Raw genomic sequence first — 22,702 nt, 5'->3', positions numbered from 1 at the left:
TCCCGCCGGCGCCGTTCGGCCCCCAGCCCTCAGCAAAATCTGGCCCTCTGGTAGCGAGGACATTTTTTTGTGGCCCTCTCTATCATCAAAGTTGCCCATCCCTGTTGTAGGCTATACCATGATCCAGGACAGACCAGTTACAGGATGGCTGTTGTGAGTGATAGCCTACATCTCACTAGGTATTGAATTTGAGAGGTCACTGGAGAAACAGTTATTGACACACAGAAGGAATAGGGGGAAGAAAAGGCACACATGTACCATAGTGCCGGGGCTTAGCCTATGTCTTTGATTTTAGAAACACATTTTACCTGAAAGTTATTTTCTCAGCTCGCAAAATGTTGACTTGGCAAAACAGTTTGGGATATTATTTAAACGGTATCATCTCAAAGATTATCATGTAAATAAATAGTTGTTAACTCAATATTTATCTGATAGTGAGTTAACACAATGGTGATTTTGCCTATGGCCCATTGATAGAAGCCTTTGCATTTTCAGTATTGCAACTTTATGAACTTGGTGTCTGTAGGTTCACAGGGTGGGTGGAGCTAACACACTAGATTCACTGTGCAGATTAGGTTCCTGACAACTCTTGTGTGAAGGAGGATAACAAGCTAGTTTCTTTCTGATCTCTGCTAGAGTTACTGCTGGTTACTATGGTTACTATGGCCAAACAAACTGACTAATGTCACTATGCAACACTGTTTGGATCTCACCTGCAATTACCACTCATTGCCACATGTAGGTGCCGCCCAAGAGAACAACATTGAAATCCTAGAGCTAACTTTAATGATGGTGCATGTGATTTTGAACATAGGACATGCTCTGTGGCAGTGAACAAAAACACACTGAACTTCCTTGGTGTCCACCCGCTATGCTGACCACCCGCAATGCCGACCTTAGGTTTAGGCGTGGGGGGTGGAAGAGGTTAGGTTTAGGCCAGGGTTAGGGTCTGGGGGAGGTTAGGTTTGGCGTGGGGGCTGGGAGAGCTTAGCTCCAGCCGGTCCAGTGACACGCTGCACTCCGCCTCGCTCAGCTGGTTCTGCTTGTGGGCTATCAGCATTACGGCCTCACCACTTCCTTGTGGTGGTAAATTCCAGTCCTTCAGCGGCGACACCCACGCAGAGGTAAGACTTCTAAAGTTGTGAAGAAGAATTCACTCGGCATTGAGACATCACAAGACACACAACAGTGGGATCCTTTTCCACTTAGTGCGGCTGTTCAACATGAGTGTCGTAACCTACAAAGGTAAGATCACATTACATATAATTTTGATAGATGACATAATTTTCCACAAACAACTTTCCAGTTGCTGTGATTCACCTCATTAACTCTTCTCAAAATACTGTCAATACACATTTATTTATGTATTTGTTTATTTATTTATTTGTGCTGGTTTTATCTCACATGTTCTCTGTATTTTGTCTTATATGTTGTCTTTGAGAAAATTAGTGATATAGTTGAACCAGACAACATTTACAACTGTGCCAAATTAATTCTGTTTTAGTTTATTCCACACGAAAAGTATTGTTAAATGAATAACTGTAGTCAAATCTGTAGCATGCAAGAAATATCAAAGTGTACGCTATTGCTGTGAGATAACAAGGGGTAAAATATTACACTAACCTCAACTTAACAAGATACATGCAAAAAGGTATATTTAAGAATTATAATCGATATTTTCTTGTATTCATATTTTCCCACAAATTGTTGAATAAAAACATAAATAAAATAAAAAATAGATACACTGAGTGTTGAAAAGTGATGATGATTTATTAATATTTTGGAAAGAATCCCTTGAATGCACCACATGGAAGACATTTTCTCAATGAAATTTAAATGCAACACAATTGTTTTTGCTCCCATCTTTAATGAGTTGAGATAAAAGATAAAATACTTTTTCTAAGCACACAAAAGGCTTATTTCGCTCATATTTTGTTCATAAATTTTGTTTAAATCAGTGTTAGTGAGCATTTAGCCGATGTAATCCATCCACCTGACAGGCGTGGCATATCAAGATGCTGATTCAACAGCATCAAGGTCAAGGTTCACTTTATTTGTCTCACATGGGAGACATTTGTCTTGATTGTCATGATTATTGCATGTGCCTTGGGCTGGTCACAATAAAAGCCCACTCTAAAATGTGCAGTTTTATCACACAACACAGTGACACAGATGTCACAAGTCATGAGGGAGCATGCATTTGACATGCTCCAGATCTGTTGCCCTTGAATTGAATGTTGATGTCACTACCATGAGCCGTCTGCAGTCGCGGAACGCGACTGCATCGGGGCCCGGCGTGCTTGGGGCCCGGTCGCCCGGCTCGTGTGTGGCCGAGCGTCGGCCGGGCCCCTGCTGTATATTGCAGCGAACTGGGTGAGTGCGCTTGTCAGCCTCTCTGGTGTTACACAGTTCCGGGGGGAATTGTGAAGTAGTGCCTGCCCAGTTTCAGAAACCCGGTTTTCGACGCCACAGGAGCTCCAGACGGCCGGCCCGGGGCTCCACTCCGCTGCACGCCGAGGTGGGGTGCAGGGTGTCGGGCTCACAGCACTGCTGCGGTGTGCTGCGCCATCCTATCAGGGCCCGGTTTGACCATCTTGCATCGGGGCCCGGGGCTGACTCCTTACGCTGCTGTGGGGGAGGTCATATCTTTTACAACTCGCCTGTTTACTGGCGAGTTTACAGTCTATGGTTAAACCTAGGACATGTTAATGTGATACTCTATTGCAGAGGTTCTCAAATGTTTTTCAGCCAAGGACCCCTTACAAGATAAAAAATATACCGGGGACCCCCTCATTCTGATTTGTGATTTTGGGCTTGACTTTTAAATTCATAGGTTTGTTAGATTAGAATGTAAACCATGAAGCATTTTAGATTTAAAGCATACAATATTTTTCCGTAAAAAAAAATATATATATATATTATTTTTATTTTCCTGAAAACTTTTCGCGGACCCCCTGGCAAAGTGCCACGGACCCCTGGGGGTCCCCGGACCCCCATTTGAGAACCACTGCTCTAGAGTCTATTGACCCCTATTGGATGTTGATCAGAACTGATTGGGATAGGTCCACATCAAGTGTAGGCGTGTCTTCAGTAGTCAGTCAAGCCAGTGTGAAGTTTGCCTTCCTGTCATACAGTCCACCTGCCTGCCCGCTCCGCTAAATAAAATAAAAGTTTAAAATAGCACGTCGTCATCCGGGACTCCTTTGCACACAGTGCGAAACAAGACACTAATATCTGGCCATATTTCTGCAATGTCCCACTATTTATATGTTTAGTATGTTATAATAGCTATAATGTCAATAACAGATAAATCTTTGGTTAAACCTTTATTGTAGTTTTGTGTTAATTTAGCCTACCTCAACGTAACGTGAATGTGGGATGACTCTTCACTGCCTCACGGTCCCGACCGGAGCAACGAGAACAGAGGTGGATGGCCTGCATGTAGCCCATAGCCTGTTAGCTAGCTTGTTAGCAGTCTGACCTAGCTTGAGGAGCTGCCACTGTGAGCTAAGGTGGGCCTGTTTGTCAGCACGTAAGATCACCCCCATAGGTTATGCTAATCAGTGCTCATCCCACGGCCCCCCTAGCTCCACCCTCTCAACCCTCTCCGTCGCACTAAAACCCGTCGTTTGATCTCCGCCAGGAATGAAATTGAATGGGATAGCTACGTCCATATATATACAGTCTGAAAACCAATAATATATCTCAATGATCTGACTCACCAGCAGGAGGTGCTGCAGCTCTAAACTACAGGATTGGGGATTCAGGAGCAGGGACGGAGAGGTCTGTTCAGATGCGGAGGTTGAATTCGCGATCCTGTCTGCCTGGGCTGGGCTAGCAGCTAAATGCTAACTCTGCTGCCTGGGAAGAACGGGAGGAGTTCCCCCATGCTGACCCATTGAACACGCGTCTATGACGAGACACTGCCTGAATGTATAGTGTACACTACTTCCCATGTCGTAACTACGTCATAACCATGTCGCTGTACTTAAACGGCAAGTTCGGTGGCTCCTCTGGGATATTCCAGGACATGTTTGCTGAATGGTGTTGCTTTACATACTACTGAATGCTATTGCAGGTTCTGAGTGACACCCTTCCCCCCACATGATTTTTATTTATTTTATTTTTATTATTTAAAAAAGATATATATTTTAAGGAGGAGAAAGGAGAAGACAACACGGATTTTAACCAAATTTGAGAGAAATAAGCTTTTAGTGTGCATAGAAAAATTCTTTATTTTAACTCATGAAACATTTGAGCAAAAACAAAAGTGTTGCGTTTATATTTTTACTCCGTATATTTAATTATGCTGTGAGCAGGTCTTTTTCAGATTGCAATGACAAAGTGCTTCACAGGAAATAAAACAAAACCAGACAATGGCAGAAAGTAAAAAGTAAAAGACAAGGAAACGGTAGAATAAATCGGGGGGGGGGGAGGAGAAATGAAATAAAACATACTGGTACATATTTATAGGCTTCATTGTTATTTCATATATGTAATTATTAACCTCTGGTCATTGTAACTTTGCTACTGCCTGAAATTGAAAACATGCACTGACATGCAAAAAATCTTATCTCAACCATGAAGTTTGTGCATTTCAGTGCAAGGTGTGCAACTAGTATTCACTTTTCTAACATCCACGCACTGTATGACAAAAGGTATCCACGCACTGTATGACAAAAGGTATATTTTTGTATGACAAAAGGTATATTTTTGTATGACAAAAGGTATATTTTTGTATGACAGGGTCTGGACGTTTACCAGAATCCTATGAACGGAGGATTGTCCTAGTTGGGAAGACCGGAGTAGGGAAGAGTGCAGCAGGAAACACCATATTGGGAAGAGAAGCTTTTGAGTCTGAACTGTCTCCGACTTCCCAGACATCTGAATGCAAGAAAGCCAAGGGAGAGTTGGGAGGACGAAAGGTTGCCGTTATCGATACTCCAGGGCTGTTTGACACAAACTTTACCCAAGAGGAAGTGTTGAAGAGGATCAAGATGTGCATCTCTCTGTCTGCTCCTGGTCCTCATGCCTTCCTGGTCATTCTTCAGCTGGGCAGGTTCACACAGGAGGAGAAAGAAACAGTCAAGATGATTCAAACCACTTTTGGTGAAGAGTCTGCGAAATACTCAATGGTGTTGTTCACTCATGGCGATAAACTGAAGACAACAACAATTAAAGGCTTTGTTTCACAGAGTGAAGACCTGAAAGACATCATTCAGACATGCCACGGGCGATATCACGTCTTCAACAACGAAGTGAAGGACCACTCACAGATCAACCGGCTCCTTGATAAAATTGACAAGATGGCGATGGATAATGGCGGGGGCCACTACACCAACGAGATGTTCACGAAAGCAGAAGAAGCCATAGAAAAGGAGAAAGAAAGACTCCTGAAAGAGTCTGAGGAACAGAGGCAAAAGGAACTGGGAGAGCTGAGAGTCAAATTTGTGGGAAAAACCCTTCACAGGGAAGAGAAAATTGTACATCTCAGATATGAGGCCACAGCCAGAGATCAAGCTGAAAGATCAAATGCCTTCGTCACAGCTCCGGTAATGATCATAGCAACAGCTTGTGGTGCCACCATTGGAGGTTTGCTTGGAATTGCAGGAGGGCCAGTTGGCATGGTAGTAGGAGCAGCAGCTGGAGCAGCTCTTGGAGCTGTCATTGGTGCAGTCACAATTCAAATCTCAGATAAATGCAACGTGCAATAAGGATATACAGTTCAATCCTAATGATTGACTGATTTTGTTGTTGCTGAAGTCATGCTACAAGGCTGCTTCATTAAAGCTGCAGTAGGCAGCATTATTTCATTATAATTTTGGAATTTTGGTTGTGGGTGACAAAAAAACAACCAATCTAACTAGCAACTAACAACTAATCTAACGAGCAAATCACAGCACACAAACACGCGTTATTCAAGTTCTACTCTCTACTATGTTGTTATGGTTAACATTCCATTGATGTTGTTTAAAACTGTCTACTGCAGCTTTAATTTGCTTAATCTGCAACTGCAAATATGTAAACCCTTAGTATACAGATGCTAATTTATATGACACATGACACTGTGATCACGTTTTCACGATGTGTAACAATTTAACTTGTATTATTCTACATCTTTAACAATTTCTTGGTTTGACAATGAATACTAATACTGAGTGAATATTGAATAACATGATTTAAAAAATATGTTTTATTGCAATAGAATATTGATCTTTGTGTACATAAGCCTCTCAATAAATTATGTAAAACTGTCTAGGTGGATTTTGAACATTCCTCTTCATGAACGCATGTCTCCTGCAAACTACAAGCCAACCTAAGGTTTTTTAGTAACCTTGTATCAACCCAACAAAATATCTTTGAGAAATTGCAATTTGGTTCAGCAGCACAGAGGCTGGTCGCATGACCAACAACTTTCTTTTAGCAGCAGATACGTGGGAATGTTCAATTTGAATTCCTTTAGATCTCATTGTTGCCTTCAATACTGAAGACTGTGGTGTTATTGATGTGTTATTAGATTGCCTGAGGAACTGGGTGGTCTCATGCACAAACTCACTGGTTGAACTGTGATATCTCAAACAGAGGGCTTTCAGTCAACAAAGGCAACTCATCATCAGCAGACATCACAGTGGAGGCCCACAGGGTAACTCATCAGCAGACATCACAGTGGAGGCCCACAGGGTAACTCATCATCAGCAGACATCACAGTGGAGGCCCACAGGGTTCAATTCTAGGCCCCATCTTATTTTCAGCTTCAAATTGGACATAACCTTCCATTGTTCAGAAGGTCATCTTGAGCCCACCCAGTTACATCAATCAAATCACCATGAATTAAATAGTGTCTGTCAATGGTCAATGTAAATCTAGCTTGTAGGTGTGTGTGTGTGTGTGTGTGTGTGTGTGTGTGTGTGTGTGTGTGTGTGTGTATTTGAGCTTTGACACATCTTGTTTATTTCAACTGATGAATATTTCATTTTTTTATATCTGTAAAAAGTCAACCAATGTTTATATATTCACACTTCCCCTTCCTTCCCGCAGACTGATGTAACACTTTATAATAAGGGTACATTAATTAAGGGTTAATTAATACTTAGTTAATACTTAATAATCATAACCATCAATTAATGTTAGCTAATGTGTAACACTTTTCAATAAGGGTGCATTAATTAAAGGAACACTCTGCCCATTTTCAACCAGCTTTGTATCATTAGAACATCAGTAGTATATCAGAAAACTGTAAACTGTTTTGAAGTCTGTCATTTAATTTGACAGTTATTGAGTGTTAAAGTGTGGACCAGTTAATTTTATTAATTTGAGTTAGTGTGGACCAGTGATGTCACTGGTCCACACTAACTCAAATTAATAACTCATTAACTCAAATCAACTCTCAATAACTGTCAAACTAGATGAATGATGAATAGTTTGACAGTTATTGAGAGTTGATTTGAGTTAATGAGTTAGAAATTTGAGTTAGTGTGGACCAGTGATGTCACTGGTCCACACTTTAACACTCAATAACTGTCAAATTAAATGACAGACTTCAAAACCGTTTACAGTTTTCTGATATACTACTGATGTTCTAATGATACAAAGCTGGTTGAAAATGGGCGGAGTGTTCCTTTAAGGGTTTGAAAAATACTATTGACGTGCGAATTAATCGCATGAAGAAGAAAAATCGCCCCCGGTGTGTAAGGAGTTTTACTAATTGTTTTTGACCTCCCATGGTTCTTGCCTTGCTTTTATAGTTTCTACCCTGCTTTTATTGCCTTTGCTGTCAATCTTATTTCTTTTGTAAAGCACCTTGTAACCGTTTTGAACAGTACTATGTAAATAAAGATGCTGCTGATGATTATTGTGATTATTATATGTCTAGGATAATGGATTGAGGGCTGGAAAGTCTAAAGAAAGTTGCTTGAGTGGATTGACATCACTAAAATAACTCAGCAGTATGGCTATTACTACTGTAGATGCCCACTGTGAAGGCCTTTCTATCTGGATTCTTACCATGTTAACTGCTTGACATTCTAGGTAAAGGTAAATGTCAGGTAAATGTCAGGCACCTTGCACTGTGATGTACGATACAATATCTTTACTAACCTACAATCTGAGGTTCGGCAGTAGCAGTGTAAAATCATAAAAAAAAGATTGTGGCATGTTTTATCTTTACAGGGTCTAGGAAGACTGATGCACTCAGAATAATTTTGGTTGGGAAGACCGGAGTAGGGAAGAGTGCAGCAGGAAACACCATATTGGGAAGAGAAGCTTTTGAGTCTGAACTGTCTCCGACTTCCCAGACATCTGAATGCAAGAAAGCCAAGGGGGAGGTGGGAGGACGAAAGGTTGCCGTTATCGATACTCCAGGGCTGTTTGACACAAACTTTACCCAAGAGGAAGTGTTGAAGAGGATCAAGATGTGCATCTCTCTGTCTGCTCCCGGTCCTCATGCCTTCCTGGTCGTTCTTCAGCTGGGCAGGTTCACACAGGAGGAGAAAGAAACAGTCAAGATGATTCAAACCACTTTTGGTGAAGAGTCGGCAAAATACTCCATGGTGTTGTTCACTCATGGAGACAAACTGAAGACAAAAACAATTGAAGACTTTGTTTCACAGAGTGAAGACCTGAAAGACATCATTCAGACATGCCACGGGCGATATCACGTCTTCAACAATGAAGTGAAGGACCACTCACAGATCAACCAGCTCCTTGATCAAATTGACAAGATGGCGATGGATAATGGCGGGGGCCACTACACCACAAAGATGTTCAGAAAAGCAAAAAGCACGAGAAACAAAGAACAGCGAAAGCTTTTAAAGGAGCTGAAAGCAGAAGAGCGACAAAGGATGCAGGACCTGAAGGCTGAAGTTGAAAGAGAAATGACGTTTTTACCAAGAGGGTCAATTAGGCATAAGTCTAAATGTCTCCTCCAATAATGAGAATAATAATAAAATGTATTTCTTCATTTCGTGTTTGTAATCAGTTTCTTTCATTTTTTCTTTGTTGTTGTTTTTACTGTAAAAAATACTTAAAGAGCATGGTGCAAATATTTTTTATTTAATTTTTATTTACAGTTTGGGCTCAAGATTCTTATGAAAATACCCCCAAAAGACATAAAAATAAGAAAATAAATAAATAAAACATGCCCCCAGGGCAGAAATATGGAGAAAAAGGTGGCAATATAATGCACATGCTAAAATAAATAAATAAAATAAAATAAAATAAAAGCCAGCTGGGCAGATAACACCTGTGGCGTCACTCAGGCTACTGTACTTACGGTACTGTAATAATAATTACATAATTTGTACGATAATTTACCTCCAACAACAATCATTTTGACCCTCTGGTACGATAATTCAACACTGCCCAGAATGCATTTCGGCACTGAAGGAGCAGGAGAAAAATCCACGACGCCATTTCCCCCCCAAGGCAACCGTTTAGTTGGGGCTCTATAAAGGTTAATATCTATGGTTAATATGGCACTTTATGAAGTTTTAGTAGACAAACGTAACTAGTACACCAATATGCAAACCCCAATATGCAATCGGTTTAGCAAAATAATGCCTATTTGGAAATATAATTTTGGAGGAGCAGAGACCGTGCACCCCACCGTCCATCTCAGCTGACGGAACCCGACTCCAGGCTGGTCTCAGGCTGGTTTTAATGATCCGAGGGAATGTCACATGTGTTATGTTCGATTTGCGCGTTTTCAGGCGCGTGTGCCAGCTGCTTTACAAATAACAGTCTAGATGCAGATATGTGTGGGGAAACAAAAAACAAAAGAGAATCCTATTGCTACAAGTCCCACATATTAATAAAAAGTGGTCTCTAACGTGCACCATGCTCTTTAAAACCCCAATACTATTTTACCTTAATATTGTCATGGCATCAAGGCCGCATTAAAAAAATAAAAAATCTCCATAATAACGCATCAAGGCCTGATGCCACCATGCTTGTGGCCACCGGAGGTCCCCCCTGTCTGCCCCTGTTTAATGTCTAAATGTGTTCTTCTCTATGTCTGCCTGTTCCACACCTGTTTTCTATCGCCGCCGACGGTCCCTTCACCTCAAGTCTCACTCCAAACTTTTGGTGAAACTTGGCAGTTCTGATAAAACAAATCGACACAACATCTGGGGATATTTGGGCTATTTAACGAGTGTAGATGCAGCTATGTGTGATTTTAAAAAGCTTGTTGCTATGCCCCTCCCACATATGAAGGGAATGTGGGGTAACCTGGCGTCAAACATAAGGCACTTGCATGCATAAGTCTCAATTAAGGTGGAAACCTATTAGTCTATGTGAGACGATGGAAGTTGTCCTTTCTCACTAGTATTAGAACTGTCAATTGCATGGGTGAATGGTGCCAGTAAACAACTAGATGTTTTGAAAATTTCTTATAAAAAGAGTTTTACTTGGTCAAACAAAGCGTTTCAGCTACAGAATCAGGTAATAGAACACTATGTCACTTGGACCAAAAGTAAAGGGGGGGGGGGGGGGTCACTTTCTTTTATCACTTGGTTTGACCAAGTAAAACTCTTTTAATAAGGGTTTTTCGAAGCGTTTATGGAAAAATGAATGGAGGTGAAATCCCTTAGTTCCCATGCTGAACCTGGAAGAGGGCATGATTACAGTAGGTTAGGACTACCGGTGTACTGGTTGACAGTGTCACCACTGTAAGAGTCACTACTCAATGCCAAGAAGTAACTCCACTTGATTCTATGTTTCCTTTAGGGGGGTAAAATATCTTTCTATTTGACTTGATTTGATTCTTCTAATGTAATGCAATGTGCTTGTTCTTTTACATTAATTGTATATTTTTCACTTTGTATTTTTTTCTCTATGTTCTTCCCTTTTATCTATTTGATGTAAAGCACTCTCATGTGATATACAAATAAACTTGCCGTGCCTTACCATTTGTCATTTGCTCTACACATGAGAGAGGCCAGAGTTCAGGTTGAGAGGCCGCTGTACATTGGATTGTACATTAAATCATTTAAATTAGAAGCATTAAAACACATTTCCTCTTAGATGATCTAAGGCGAGGACGTCTTGTAAATCTCACAATCATCCTCTTTCAACTGAGTGTGACTCGCTCCTATCACCTCATAGGTGAGCTAAGACTACCACCTAGTGTTATAATGCCACTGTTACAGGGTTAGGGGCTGCCTCAGCTCTGAGAATGTTACATAGACAGGAAGCAGGCAAGAGATATCCAAACTAACAACTCAAGTAAAAACTTTTCTGATGTCTGGCCTAAAGGTCAAATGTCACTAAGTTCACAGTCCCCAAAAATGAACAGTTCATGTTCATTACTTTGATTTTTTAATGAGCTGCCATACTATTCTTTTTCAATAGAATCACCAATATTGCAGACGATCTCCGCAGTTATTATAAATCCCTGATCATCCCCAAAAACTTTCTCACTTCTGTGTGAGTATCTCCGACTCATTTTTTTCCAGTTCGGAAAACTGGAAGGGATGTTCTGTTTTAGATGATACTAAAGAGGTTCATTTGGCCTACTTGTATATACTGTATTATTTAGAATATTTCATCTATAAAGGCCAGTTAGGCAATGTTTGTACCTGACATGTTTCGGCTGCTGTTTCTGCAGTCTTCATCAGAGGTGTCACGTGATGTTGGTGTGACGTCATTTATGGTGCGGTTATATGGAGTTTTTTCTCATCCCACCTGAAGTGGTGGGATGACCGTGCCCCCCTGGCGTGTGCCAGGGCAGGGCGCCCCCTGCCGTCTGATGGTCCATCTGACGGCAGGGGGCGACGTTGCAGGACTGTGTCCCAGGTGTGGGATAGCTGGTAAGCTCCTTCATCCCGGTTGACAGTCTTTGGGGCGCGCTTCCTGATTTCAACCGCCTCTCTGATCCACCGATGGAACTGCCCTGGCACACGCCAGGGGGGCACGGTCATCCCACCACTTCAGGTGGGATGAGAAAAAACTCCATAACACAGCATAAATGACGTCACACCAACATCACGTGACACCTCTGATGAAGACTGCAGAAACAGCAGCCGAAACATGTCAGGTACAAACATTGCCTAACTGGCCTTTATAGATGAAATATTCTAAATAATGTTTTAGATGAGCTATAGTTACAACCCACTCTCGCTCCCAACTCCTCAAACACTAACGTTCAACCCACTCTCACTCCCAACTCCTCAAACACTAACGTTCGGTCACGAGCCCCTGTTGTTATTTTACAAAGAGAAAGGCGTCCCCTGCCATTATGCGGGCAAGAGGGCGGGCACAGTGACACTAGTCACGTGACCTTGAATTCTTGGAAACCAGGCGTTGAGCCGGAGGCCATGAAATGAAGGCTTGCACAGAAGCCAAGCGGACCCTGATGTTGGAAAGACCTCCAGAAGATTCAGATTCAGATGAACTAATCAACCAGCTGAGGGGAAAGATTGGTTTCTTTGTTTTTCTCTCCTTAGTAGAAAGACCATTGTGCAATCTCTAATAATGAGATTATAATACAATAATAATGTCTGTGTTTGATTATGGTGATGTACTTTACATACATGCATGCTTCACCTTCATGCTGAAGCCTCTTGATGCAGTATTTCACAGTGCTCTGCGGTTTATTACTGGTGATGGGTTTCACACTCATCATTGTGTTTTATATTAAAAAAAAAAAGTGGGTTGTCCTTCTCTACTGTTCGTAGAGATAAGCATTGTCTTTTTTTTATAAGGCCTTGTGTGGTAAGCTTCCATTCTATTGTCTTCACTTTTAAGTTTCAGTATATCAGACACGTTCTCAGACACACATTAGACTGGTCACTCCACGTATGAATAGTAAGTCAGGAAAGAATCGTTTATAGGGGTGCTCCAAAAAAATCGATTCTTGAAAGGATCGCGATTCTTAATGCCACGATTCCTGGATCGATTCCAAACTCCCAAGAATCGATTCTTCTTTGTATTGTAAAAAAATAAAAAATAAAAATATTTTTTTTACAGTGCACCTGAACGCAACATGCAAGATACCGGCTGAATAAGTGTCCAAATGTTCATGTCATTTGTGTACTGTACTGCCACGGTGCCACCACCTCTTGCACTTAAGAACTCTGGTTAAATCCTTCTCAAAGTCTACAGATCCCCCCCAGCCTATAAATCCATCTTATCTGAAGAACATAAGGGGGGAATTCCCCCCTAGTTTGCAAAATGAATTTAGGCCCTGACTGTAATACTTCAGAAGTTGAATTTGAAGTTCAGCATTAATACATTTGTCATTTTTTGTCTTAGATTTACCTTTGTGTGTTATTGCAATATAAAACTACATACCGGTAATTGAGAATCAATTCTAGATTCTGGAATCGAGAATCGTTGGAATCGAGAATCGTTGGAATCGAGAATCGATTCTGGAATCAGATCGTGACCCCAGGAATCGGAATCGGATCGTGGCTTAGCCGGATCGGAGCAGCCCTAATCGTTTATGCTCCTGATAGATGCAACAAGATTCAGGACTCTCAAACTGGACCGACTGGTCTCCATAGAGTCGTTCAAGGCACTACTTGAGGATGTACTTGAGGATGTACTGCATAAGAATTGCAACTGTTTTCATACTTCCCGTATGGTGGCGTGCTAAGCAGGTGTGCTCCTCGCTACTCTGCGGAATTTCTCTCAAATCCTGGTTAAACTCACACTTTTTTGCTTCTAAACACTAAACTGCTTGTTAGATAAAGTGTTGAGGCAACAATGGGACAGAAGAAAAATCCATGAAACCAAGCAGCAGGCGCGCAGCATTAGAAACTGAAGTGGATGATACCGGATGATCCTGTTACAACACAAAAGGACGATACAGATACAGATACAGATACAGATACCATCCTCGCAGCCATCAGCAGTATGAAAGCTGAAGTAAACACAAGATTTGATCGGCACAGAACGTGTAACCCAGGCTGAAGTACGCATATCCTCCACCGAAGATGATGTAACATCTTTTAATTGCTAAAGTAAAGTTACTTGAGACAAAAAAAAAAAAGACCTGGGAGCTAAAGTGGAAGATCTCGAATCAAGATCAAGAAGAGCAAATTTGAGACTAATCGGCCTGCCAGAAAAAGCAGAAGGAACTGATGCATGTGCATTTCTTGAAAGATGTATTCCAGACGCACTGGGTTTGGAGCGCACTAAGCTGAGCCTGGAGAGAGCACATACGGGCGAGAAAGGACGCCAGCACACCACCAAGAACAATGATAATGCTGTTTCAGAGCTACAGAGAGAAGGTTCTTGTGCTCAATACAGTGAGGGCAAAGAAACAAGTCCTGTTTAAAGAGCAGCCCGTGAGGTTTTACCCGGACCTGTCCGCCGAAGTGCACAAACAACAAAAGAGATTTGACACGGTGCCACAGAAACTAAGAGATACAGTATGGGGATTGGTTATGGCAGCTGTTCCCTGCCCGACCACTGGTAACACACGGTGATCATACACGCATAGAGAGCCCCAGTGAAGTGGAGACGTTTATTGAAGGGATCAAGAGATAGGAGAAACAGAGTGGAGGTGAATAGACCGATATTCTCCTAATCTCAATCATTGAATGGAGCTCATGCTGTGGGATGGATTTAACTCTTATTTTTTATGGGAGTGGCCTTTCCTCACCCTTTTGTCTTTCTTTAAACTGACTCTTGCAAATGGAAATAAAACAAAACAATCCTGGGTGGGACTGAGACTTTTTTCTTCTTTAATTTAAGGTATATAGAGTGGAGCACACCCACAAAGTTTGAAGAGGTGCAGACTAATGAAAATTCAAAGTAACATAAAGAAAAGAAGTCGCACACTGAAAATCTTCTCTGCTGTGTTTTAAGGTGTAACCCATTAAAACACAGCAGAGGAGATTCTCTGCTGTGTTTTAAGGTGTAACCCATTAAAACACAGCAGAGGAGATTTTGAGTGTGCAACTCCTTTTCTTTAGGTTACTTCTGTAATTTAAGGCTATTCTTTTTCTGTATGTATAATTATATATACTGTATATACATATGTGTATATGCATATATAAGGTGATGCACAGATTGATCCCCTAAGACTCCCACAAGGATAATAGAATGAGGGAACTATGAAGACTCCCCATTATGTTTTTTCCTTCTCTTTTTACCTGGATACATCCTGTGTGGGACTTATTTTTTCATAATTTTATTGTTTTATATATGCCACAATCTTATTATTGATTTTAATTGTTTTAATTGTGATGTACACTGTAATCAGGGCATCCTTGAAAAAGAGAGCATGCTCTCAATGCTCCTCCCTGGATAAATAAAGGTTAAATAAAACTTTATTATCTCGCATGGGGTATTGTGAGCAGTTTCATGAACCATTTTCTTTTGACCGAACTGCTCCCATTAGCTGCTAGCTAGTTCCTATATGAAAGTACAGCTAGCAGCAGCTAGAGCAGCAGTACTTAGCTGCTAGCTAGTTCCTATATGAAAGTGAAGCTAGCAGCAGCTAGAGCAGCAGTACTTAGCTGCTAGCTAGTTCCTATATGAAAGTGAAGCTAGCAGCAGCTAGAGCAGCAGTACTTAGCTGCTAGCTAGTTCCTATATGAAAGTACAGCTAGCAGCAGCTAGAGCAGCAGTCATTAGCTGCTAGCTAGTTCCTATATGAAAGTACAGCTAGCAGCAGCTAGAGCAGCATGCTAGCTAGTTCCTATATGAAAGTACAGCTAGCAGCAGCTAGAGCAGCATGCTAGCTAGTTCCTATATGAAAGTACAGCTAGCAGCAGCTAGAGCAGCAGTCCCTGAGCTGTTCCTTTAAATCATTCCCGACACATGGGAGCACAAACAAAGCTGTGGGTAAATATAAGGGGCAGAGAATGGGCCGCTTACAAAATCAGACCTAATCAAAGTCCCAGCGTGAATTGAGGGACAGTTGGAATGCGATGGCTGACATGCAGTGTCATGAGGTCCCACCCCAATATTCAAGCTGAATTGAATTAACTTGGGTGTCTAATATTCCAAAGAGTGCCATACATTATGATGCAAAAATGTGCATTTTACACCAAGCTGTTCTGTGGAACCATATTTATTATACAACAGATTGGATCAACATAGAGGTATAGAAACCTGAACCTAGTCTTGTATGTTAATGACGAGAAATGAAATGTTAACCTGACGCTGCCAGATTGTTTGTTTTCACATAACCGTTTGAAACCGTTTCAAAGGGCAGGCACTTTCGAAAAATACCTGGCAGGTGATTGGATGAACCATCTGTCCATCATATCTATCACGGGCTCGCTCTCACTGGCGTCACACCTAAAGCCCGCCCATAACTGCCTCATAGGACGATTGATTCAAACCGATAGATTGGAGAGTGGCAAGATGGATGCAAATCCAGCTGCCTCAGGTTAATGAAATGTACCTGCATCAGAAAACTTTATTTCCCTCCTTAAATTTCAATTGTCATCTTGATATCGGGGGTTGTTCTTCAAGAGGTACTCCGCCTGAAACAAGCCAAGACAAAACAGGTCATCAGATCAGAGCGTGAGAGCTAGAACAATGTCTCATGAACACTCCTTTAATAGAATATACGCGAGTTTGTTACCAGGAAGTCCACTGGGTCCTGCGGCCGGGCTTGGCAGCATTGGATCAGGCCTTGGTTGAGGGTGGGCATGATGTTCTTCATCAGGTAGCTCCTCAGAGGGAGCGAGCGGGCCTCCAGCAGCTCGTTCTCCTGCTGCTTCACCTCCTCCAAACGCTTACTCTGCCAACATACATAACATAATGCATCAATCTCCATATGAAGCAAACTATCAAGGTTATCTATCAAGTACTTGACATTAGTGTCAAACTCCACTAAAGGTTATCTATCAAGTAGGCTACTTAACATTGTTGGGACATGTCTACATTAGGCCGTTTTGCACTTTGTTTGCACTGCAAACATCCCCTCAGGAGTTGGAATCAAGCATCTTTCTCTGTTAGTTATACAAAACTATTTTTGCCAGAAAACCCATCTGGATCACCACCAAAATGTAATCAATTGTTCCTTGGCCCAAGTCCTATCTGTTCACGAAACTTCATGGAAACCTGGTGACTGTCTCATGGACAGTTGCTTGCAAGGGCAGTGACCTCAGAGTGAAGTTGGAAAAACAAGTCTATTTTCTGTTATTCAAAATTTACATTCAAGTTTGAAAGCACAATCCAGATTAAAATGAATCTCATTCATCTTCTTTCTTTCAACCATCATTATCCCGCTTATTACATGGCTAAAGAAATCAATAGGCAAGTACTAGAGGCACCCCCGTTGTCAAGTTGATTATTAAAGCAACAGAATTGACCAGAATGCTTTCTGCGCATTGATATAATCTAGGCTGTGTGATCAGAACTGTGCATACGGTCTGTTATACAGTATAGCAGTGGTCTGTTATATCCTACTGACATAACAGAATAGAGCCCTGCATTCTGGTGCCTGAGGGGCCTGAGGGGCCCCGAGGCATGGCCTCACCCAGGTCAGGCTGACTTTCACATCACTATCTCTAGGGCCTGGGTCGGGCCAAACTGCCCCCCCCTCCTTTTTTTAAATAGCTTTAGGACAAAAATATCAGAATATCATAGCCAGGCATACCAGTCAAATTTAAGAAATGAACAGTATGATTATAAAATAAAATAAAGATGTAGTTTTAGGCTATACAGACACTCTCTGTCTGCCTCCCTGGCGCAGGCATGCACACACACACGTTCACACAGTGATGAAAGAGAGCAAAAGAGATCGAGGATGAGATGAAAATATTGCAACAACTGTTAGAAAAGGAAGAGGCAAAGAAGAAGGGGGGATGGCGCTGTATGGTGAATCCATCCATAATAGGTCATTTCACATCCTTTGAACTTCTGAAGGGGAAATTTGAGTTGCCCAACACGCATTGGTTCAGATACCTACAAGTTAGAGATGATGTTTTGCTGAGCCCCCCCTCACTCCAAGCATATTATTTCTAGATTTGTGTACCTGTTTGATGATTGTATCAGGGCCTCCACTGAGAGGATTAGAGAGGCATGGCAGGAGGAACTTGGTGTTGAGTTGTCTGAATTTATTTGGGACAGGAGTCTGTCTGTGTTCCAACTTTGCTCAATTAACAGCAGACACCAGCTGATTAAATTTAAAGTCACCCATCGACTTCACTATTCCAAGTCTAGATTGCACAGGATCTACCCTTCTGTCTCACCACTATGTGATAGGTGTCAGGTGTTAGAGGGTACACTGTCACACGCTTTTTGGTTTTGTTCTTCACTGTCCAGATTCTGGGCCAAAATATTTGACTGGTACTCTAAGGCAGTGGTTCTCAAATGGGGGTCCGGGGACCCCCAGGGGTCCGTGGCACTTTGCCAGGGGGTCCGCAAAACGAAAATAAAAATAAACACTTGTTTTGTGTGCAAAAGCTTCATAGTCCCAACGGAAATATTGTATGCTTTAAATCTAAAATGGTTCATGGATTACATTCTAATCTAACAAATCTATCAATTTAAAAGTCAAGCATGTTACCGTGGAAACAATTAAGCTTAGCCCAAAATCACAAATCAGAATCAGGGGGTCCCCGGTATATTTTCTATCTTGTAAGGGGTCCTTGGCTGAAAAACATTTGAGAACCTCCGCTCTAAGGCCTATGGAATAGCCCTTCAGCCGGAGGCGGAACTTGCCATCTTTGGCTGTTCTGAATCTTCTCTACTCCTCCCTACGGCTGTGCAGCAATCTCTGACGCAGGGGACGACTGTTGCCAAGAGACTCATTCTGAAGGAGTGGAAGTCTCACTCTCCACCATGTTTTCAGTTGTGGCTGACGGACATGGTTTCGGTTGTGCGCATGGAGAGACTCAGGTACATGAGGGCGAACTCACTTCGGAAGTTCTCGACTATTTGGGACCCGTTCCTGGCCTACTTTGACGAGGTTAGAAATGAGTGACTCGTCCAGCTACTTTAAAGGACTCCTTAATTTATTATTATTATTATTATATTTTTTACCTTTTTAAGTACCTAAGCACCTTACATGTCTGGTAGCACTGTGTTGTAATGTCGGTATGTGTTGTTTGTTTTTTGTTTTGTTTTTGTGTGTGTATCTGAGTTTGTTTCACTTTTGTTCTGAAAATTGAAAAATAAAATATATTTAAAAAAAAATGATTAAAAAAAAAAACCCAATCCATAATACAGTATGTAGCCTATACTGTATGAGCATGTGGTCAGGGTTTACCACATGGGACTATGGATTACTTGGGTATGACATCAGTTGTAAACAAAGGATTTCATTGGTCAAATCCACGGACGTCAATGTCCATAAAAAATAAACTAAAATAAAAATAAAATGCCACATGAATGTCTGGTCGCGGTGTGCAAGCTTCAATTACAAGTAATTTTTAAAAAAATCTGCGAATGTCGATTTTTTTTAATGTCGATTATTCGCACGGAGATCCGCACTGGTGTGAAACGGCCTTTAGGGCCCGGGCCGGTCCAGGCTTGATTGTCTCGGGCTCGGGTTGGGCTTAAATTTTAGGCCCGTCCAGGGCTCTTCCATAGAATGCTGGGATTTTTTTTTCCCCCTGATTTTTTTATCCCATTATTATCCCCCATTAGTGCTATTTTTTTATTTTTGTATCCTGGCTGCTGCTCCACCCTCTGCTGATCTGGGGAGAGCCGAAACTGGCTCCATGCTTCCTCCGAGACATGGGCAGTTAGCCAGCCGCTTCTTTTCACCTGACAGGGGAAGCTTCACCGGTAGGACATAGCACATGGGAGGATCACGCTATTCCAACAAGTTCCCCTCCCTCCGAACAGGCGCCCCGAACGACCAGAGGAGGCACCACATCAGCAACCAGGATATTACATGTTTTTGGTGTGGGGTTCCTATATGAAGGAAACCCCCAGGGGGCACGGGGAGAACATGCAAACTCCACACAGAAAGGCCCTTTTGACAACCCCTCCCGGGCGGTGGGCACTCGAGGGCATGCGAACAGGCACGCATTCCTTCAGCGCTCACAGCGTCCCAGGTGGGAATCGAACCCAGGACCTTCTAGCTGTGAGGCGACAGCGCTTACCACTGTACCACCATGCTCCCTGAATGCTGGGATTAACCAATCAAATTCAAACTAGTGTAGGCTATTCAACAAAGCCATGTAATAAAGGGTCATAAATGACATCTTTCCAACATTGTATTAAAATCAAAATATATCCAGGGTAAAACCTGACTGAAAATGAAAGAGCAGGTCACGGGCAGTACAGAGCACATATAGTAGGGTCTGGAAGCCAAGAGGAGGCCCGGCTTCAACTAGGTCTAGCTAGTCTTGTTAAATCTATACTCCTGGACCCTGGGCTGCTGGCACAGTGTACGAGGGCAAACAGATACCACCTATCTTTTCAAATACCCCATTGGTTCCCAGTGTCGTCACCATGGCTTTATATGTGTCAGACTCATTCCTCATGCATACTGAAGTCCCTGCTGTTCAATCTGTTGCTGTCTACCTGCACTCTCTCGGACTTTGTCTCGCTGTTAGACGCTCTTTCTCTCTCGGAACCTCTCAGAGCAAGTGTGCCAACATGGGCTCTGGACCTTCAAGCCCAGGACCAGACTATAACGCTTTAAGTGCTGATCTTTACCATTTTGCTAAAGGAACTTGCCTAATTCCAGATGTTGCTATAGATAAGACCCTGATTAAATATTCTGGGACAAACTCCAACCTTGAGGTCAAAAACGAGCTGGTCAATCTTCCGAACTACATCAACAGTATAGGTTCTGCTGTAGCCGCGCTGAACAAAGTCCCCAACGCTGTGGGACTTGGAGCACTCGTGATTTCCATGATGATGGAGTTCCTGGTCTTGGGAAGCACAAATAAGGAACCAGATACATATAGCATGATGACCCGCATATTCGCTGAAGAGAAAGCCAAAGATGTCCGGGACACAATGTCAATGTACCTGAAGAGTCACCAGATAAACCTCCGCCAAGAGAGACGAATACTGCAAGACATTGACAGGCTGGAGTTTAAGCTGAGTAGCGATCTCGTACGCCTCAGAAACTCATTGCTACATGACAACCAGTGGAGCACCCCTGGGCTCAAACAGTGGGTGAATGGAGCTGCCTTCCATGTCCAGATGCTGATCCATGCGGCTCGGCTGAATAGCCAGATTCAACATTCTTCACGGTCCGGCATGTCGCCTGTACATACAATAAACTATGATACAGTCTATGGTGCCATCAGTGTGTATCAGCAGACCCTGTCTACTCTGCTGCATGGGTACAAGGAATACAAGCTCAGCAACACCGTCTTCAGTAAACTTACCAGAAGATGTATTGCAGGTTTTAGGGGATCGGGGGGCTGGTGCACCGCTCCAGAGCACAAGTGTGTTGTCTCTGATAATGAGAAAAGGTGCTCTAAAGAATATGGAAACTATAATGATGACTATAGCTGTCTGAAACTGCCTTCTTTTTACATAAATCGCATGCATAGTGCAGATGATGGACCAATGGCAGACTTGACTTCCTATTTTACCAGGATCAAGGCAAACCTCCGCACTGTAATTAACCAATGCGACTCATTCAACTAAAGTTTTTAGTTTGTAACATGGCAATTTACTTGCAACTAAGTTACTGTCTTCATGGCTCATTAACCTCAAATGTATCACTAACTTCACATGAAGGCAGGGGAGTATTTTCCACTGGGGACAGGGGGGACATGTCCCCACTTTTCAAAACCTAGATTCTGTCCGCCCCACTTTTTAAACTGGTACTCAAATGTGTTTTTTTTAAAAATCAGAGATCAGATGAGGTGGAGAAGGTGCCTGAAGACAGGGAGGTTGATACAGGGCCAAGCGGCTCTTTGCAGCTAGGTTGTAAGTGTTGCTGTGCACTGTGGAATAATAATAATAATAATAATTATTATAATTATTATAAAAATAATAATACATGGTGCTGCTGTATAAAGGGTTAGGTGATTTTACTTTCTTGATAATAAGAGGAAGGAGTGAACATGGTAAGCAGTGAACATGGTTGAATTTAAAATAAAGTACACTAATAAAAAAAATAAAAAAAATAATAATACAACCGACGTGATTTCAATATGGCTCTGGATTTCACATCAGTATTGTACTATGCCTTGTTCATGTCAACTGCTTTCATACCAGAGCTCTGATGAGTTGGAGGAGGTGGTGTCTAAAAGGCATGTATTGAGTGATGTGTGTAGTTCTTCATAGATCTAGCCTCTTAATTTTGCCGTCAGAGTGCACCAAATTGATGCATTTTACTTTCAAATGTAAAAAAAAAAATCTTACGGGGGAGCATGCCCCCGGACCCCCCTAGAGGGTAGGCGCTCCACATTTTATTGTGTCCCCCTCACTTGGGAAACCAGGTATTCGCCCTTGGCTATGGCAATGTGTATGGCTCCGGTATATTATCTGGAATAGTTGGAATGCAAATATTGATACATTTGTTTGTTCTTCTCATTCTCCTTTTTACAACATGACATGTTTCAATATATGGGCTTTCTTTGTGCATCTAGGCCATGTCCAGACTAGGAGGCCAAATCTGATTTGTGAACTTTAGTGACCTATTAATGATTCTATCCAGATTGGTTTTATGAGTCTGGACGCTCCAAGTCTGATTTGTGTCACTTGTCCCAAACCACATATGGAGATCTGGACACACAGATCCGACTTGAACACTTGCCCAAATCAGATTTGTGGCATCGTGCACACACTCCCAAATCAGATTTGGGAAACCAATCAAGAT

General features: G+C 42.1%; 2 protein-coding genes across 4 annotated transcripts in view; one reads left to right on the top strand and one right to left on the bottom strand.

Annotated features, from left to right (window-relative positions):
- The first annotated feature begins 1,114 nt into the window (after window positions 1-1,114).
- On the top strand, window positions 1,115-7,291 carry LOC310773983 (GTPase IMAP family member 7-like). 3 transcript variants are annotated; one of them, XR_014552568.1, is made up of 3 exons: window positions 1,115-1,245; window positions 4,747-6,634; window positions 6,673-7,291. XR_014552568.1 is itself a non-coding variant. In XM_083634028.1 (2 exons), the coding sequence occupies exons 1-2, from the start codon at window positions 1,224-1,226 to the stop codon at window positions 5,712-5,714; spliced, it is 990 nt and encodes a 329-aa protein (XP_083490154.1). In that variant the 5' UTR covers window positions 1,115-1,223; the 3' UTR covers window positions 5,715-7,291. The 3 variants fall into 3 exon arrangements, 2 of the variants coding, with proteins under 2 accessions (XP_083490154.1, XP_083490155.1); XM_083634028.1 differs by having other exon boundaries at window positions 4,747-7,291; XM_083634029.1 differs by having other exon boundaries at window positions 1,187-1,245; window positions 4,728-7,291.
- A 9,100-nt stretch (window positions 7,292-16,391) lies between these two features.
- Window positions 16,392-22,702, bottom strand: part of ak7b (adenylate kinase 7b) — a gene marked incomplete at both ends in the record, with an annotated part of 31,738 nt that continues 25,427 nt past the window's right edge. Inside the window, 2 exons of the mRNA XM_083633207.1 lie at window positions 16,392-16,439; window positions 16,541-16,699. Coding sequence (XP_083489333.1) covers window positions 16,392-16,439; window positions 16,541-16,699 — 207 coding nt within the window. The remainder of the gene's footprint in view (window positions 16,440-16,540; window positions 16,700-22,702) is intronic.

This window comes from Poromitra crassiceps (assembly GCF_964638095.1).
Source record: "Poromitra crassiceps genome assembly, chromosome: 3".
Classification (NCBI taxonomy): Eukaryota; Metazoa; Chordata; class Actinopteri; order Beryciformes; family Melamphaidae; genus Poromitra; species Poromitra crassiceps.
Note: the sequence above shows the minus strand (reverse complement) of the source record. Positions and strands in the feature narration are given on the sequence as shown.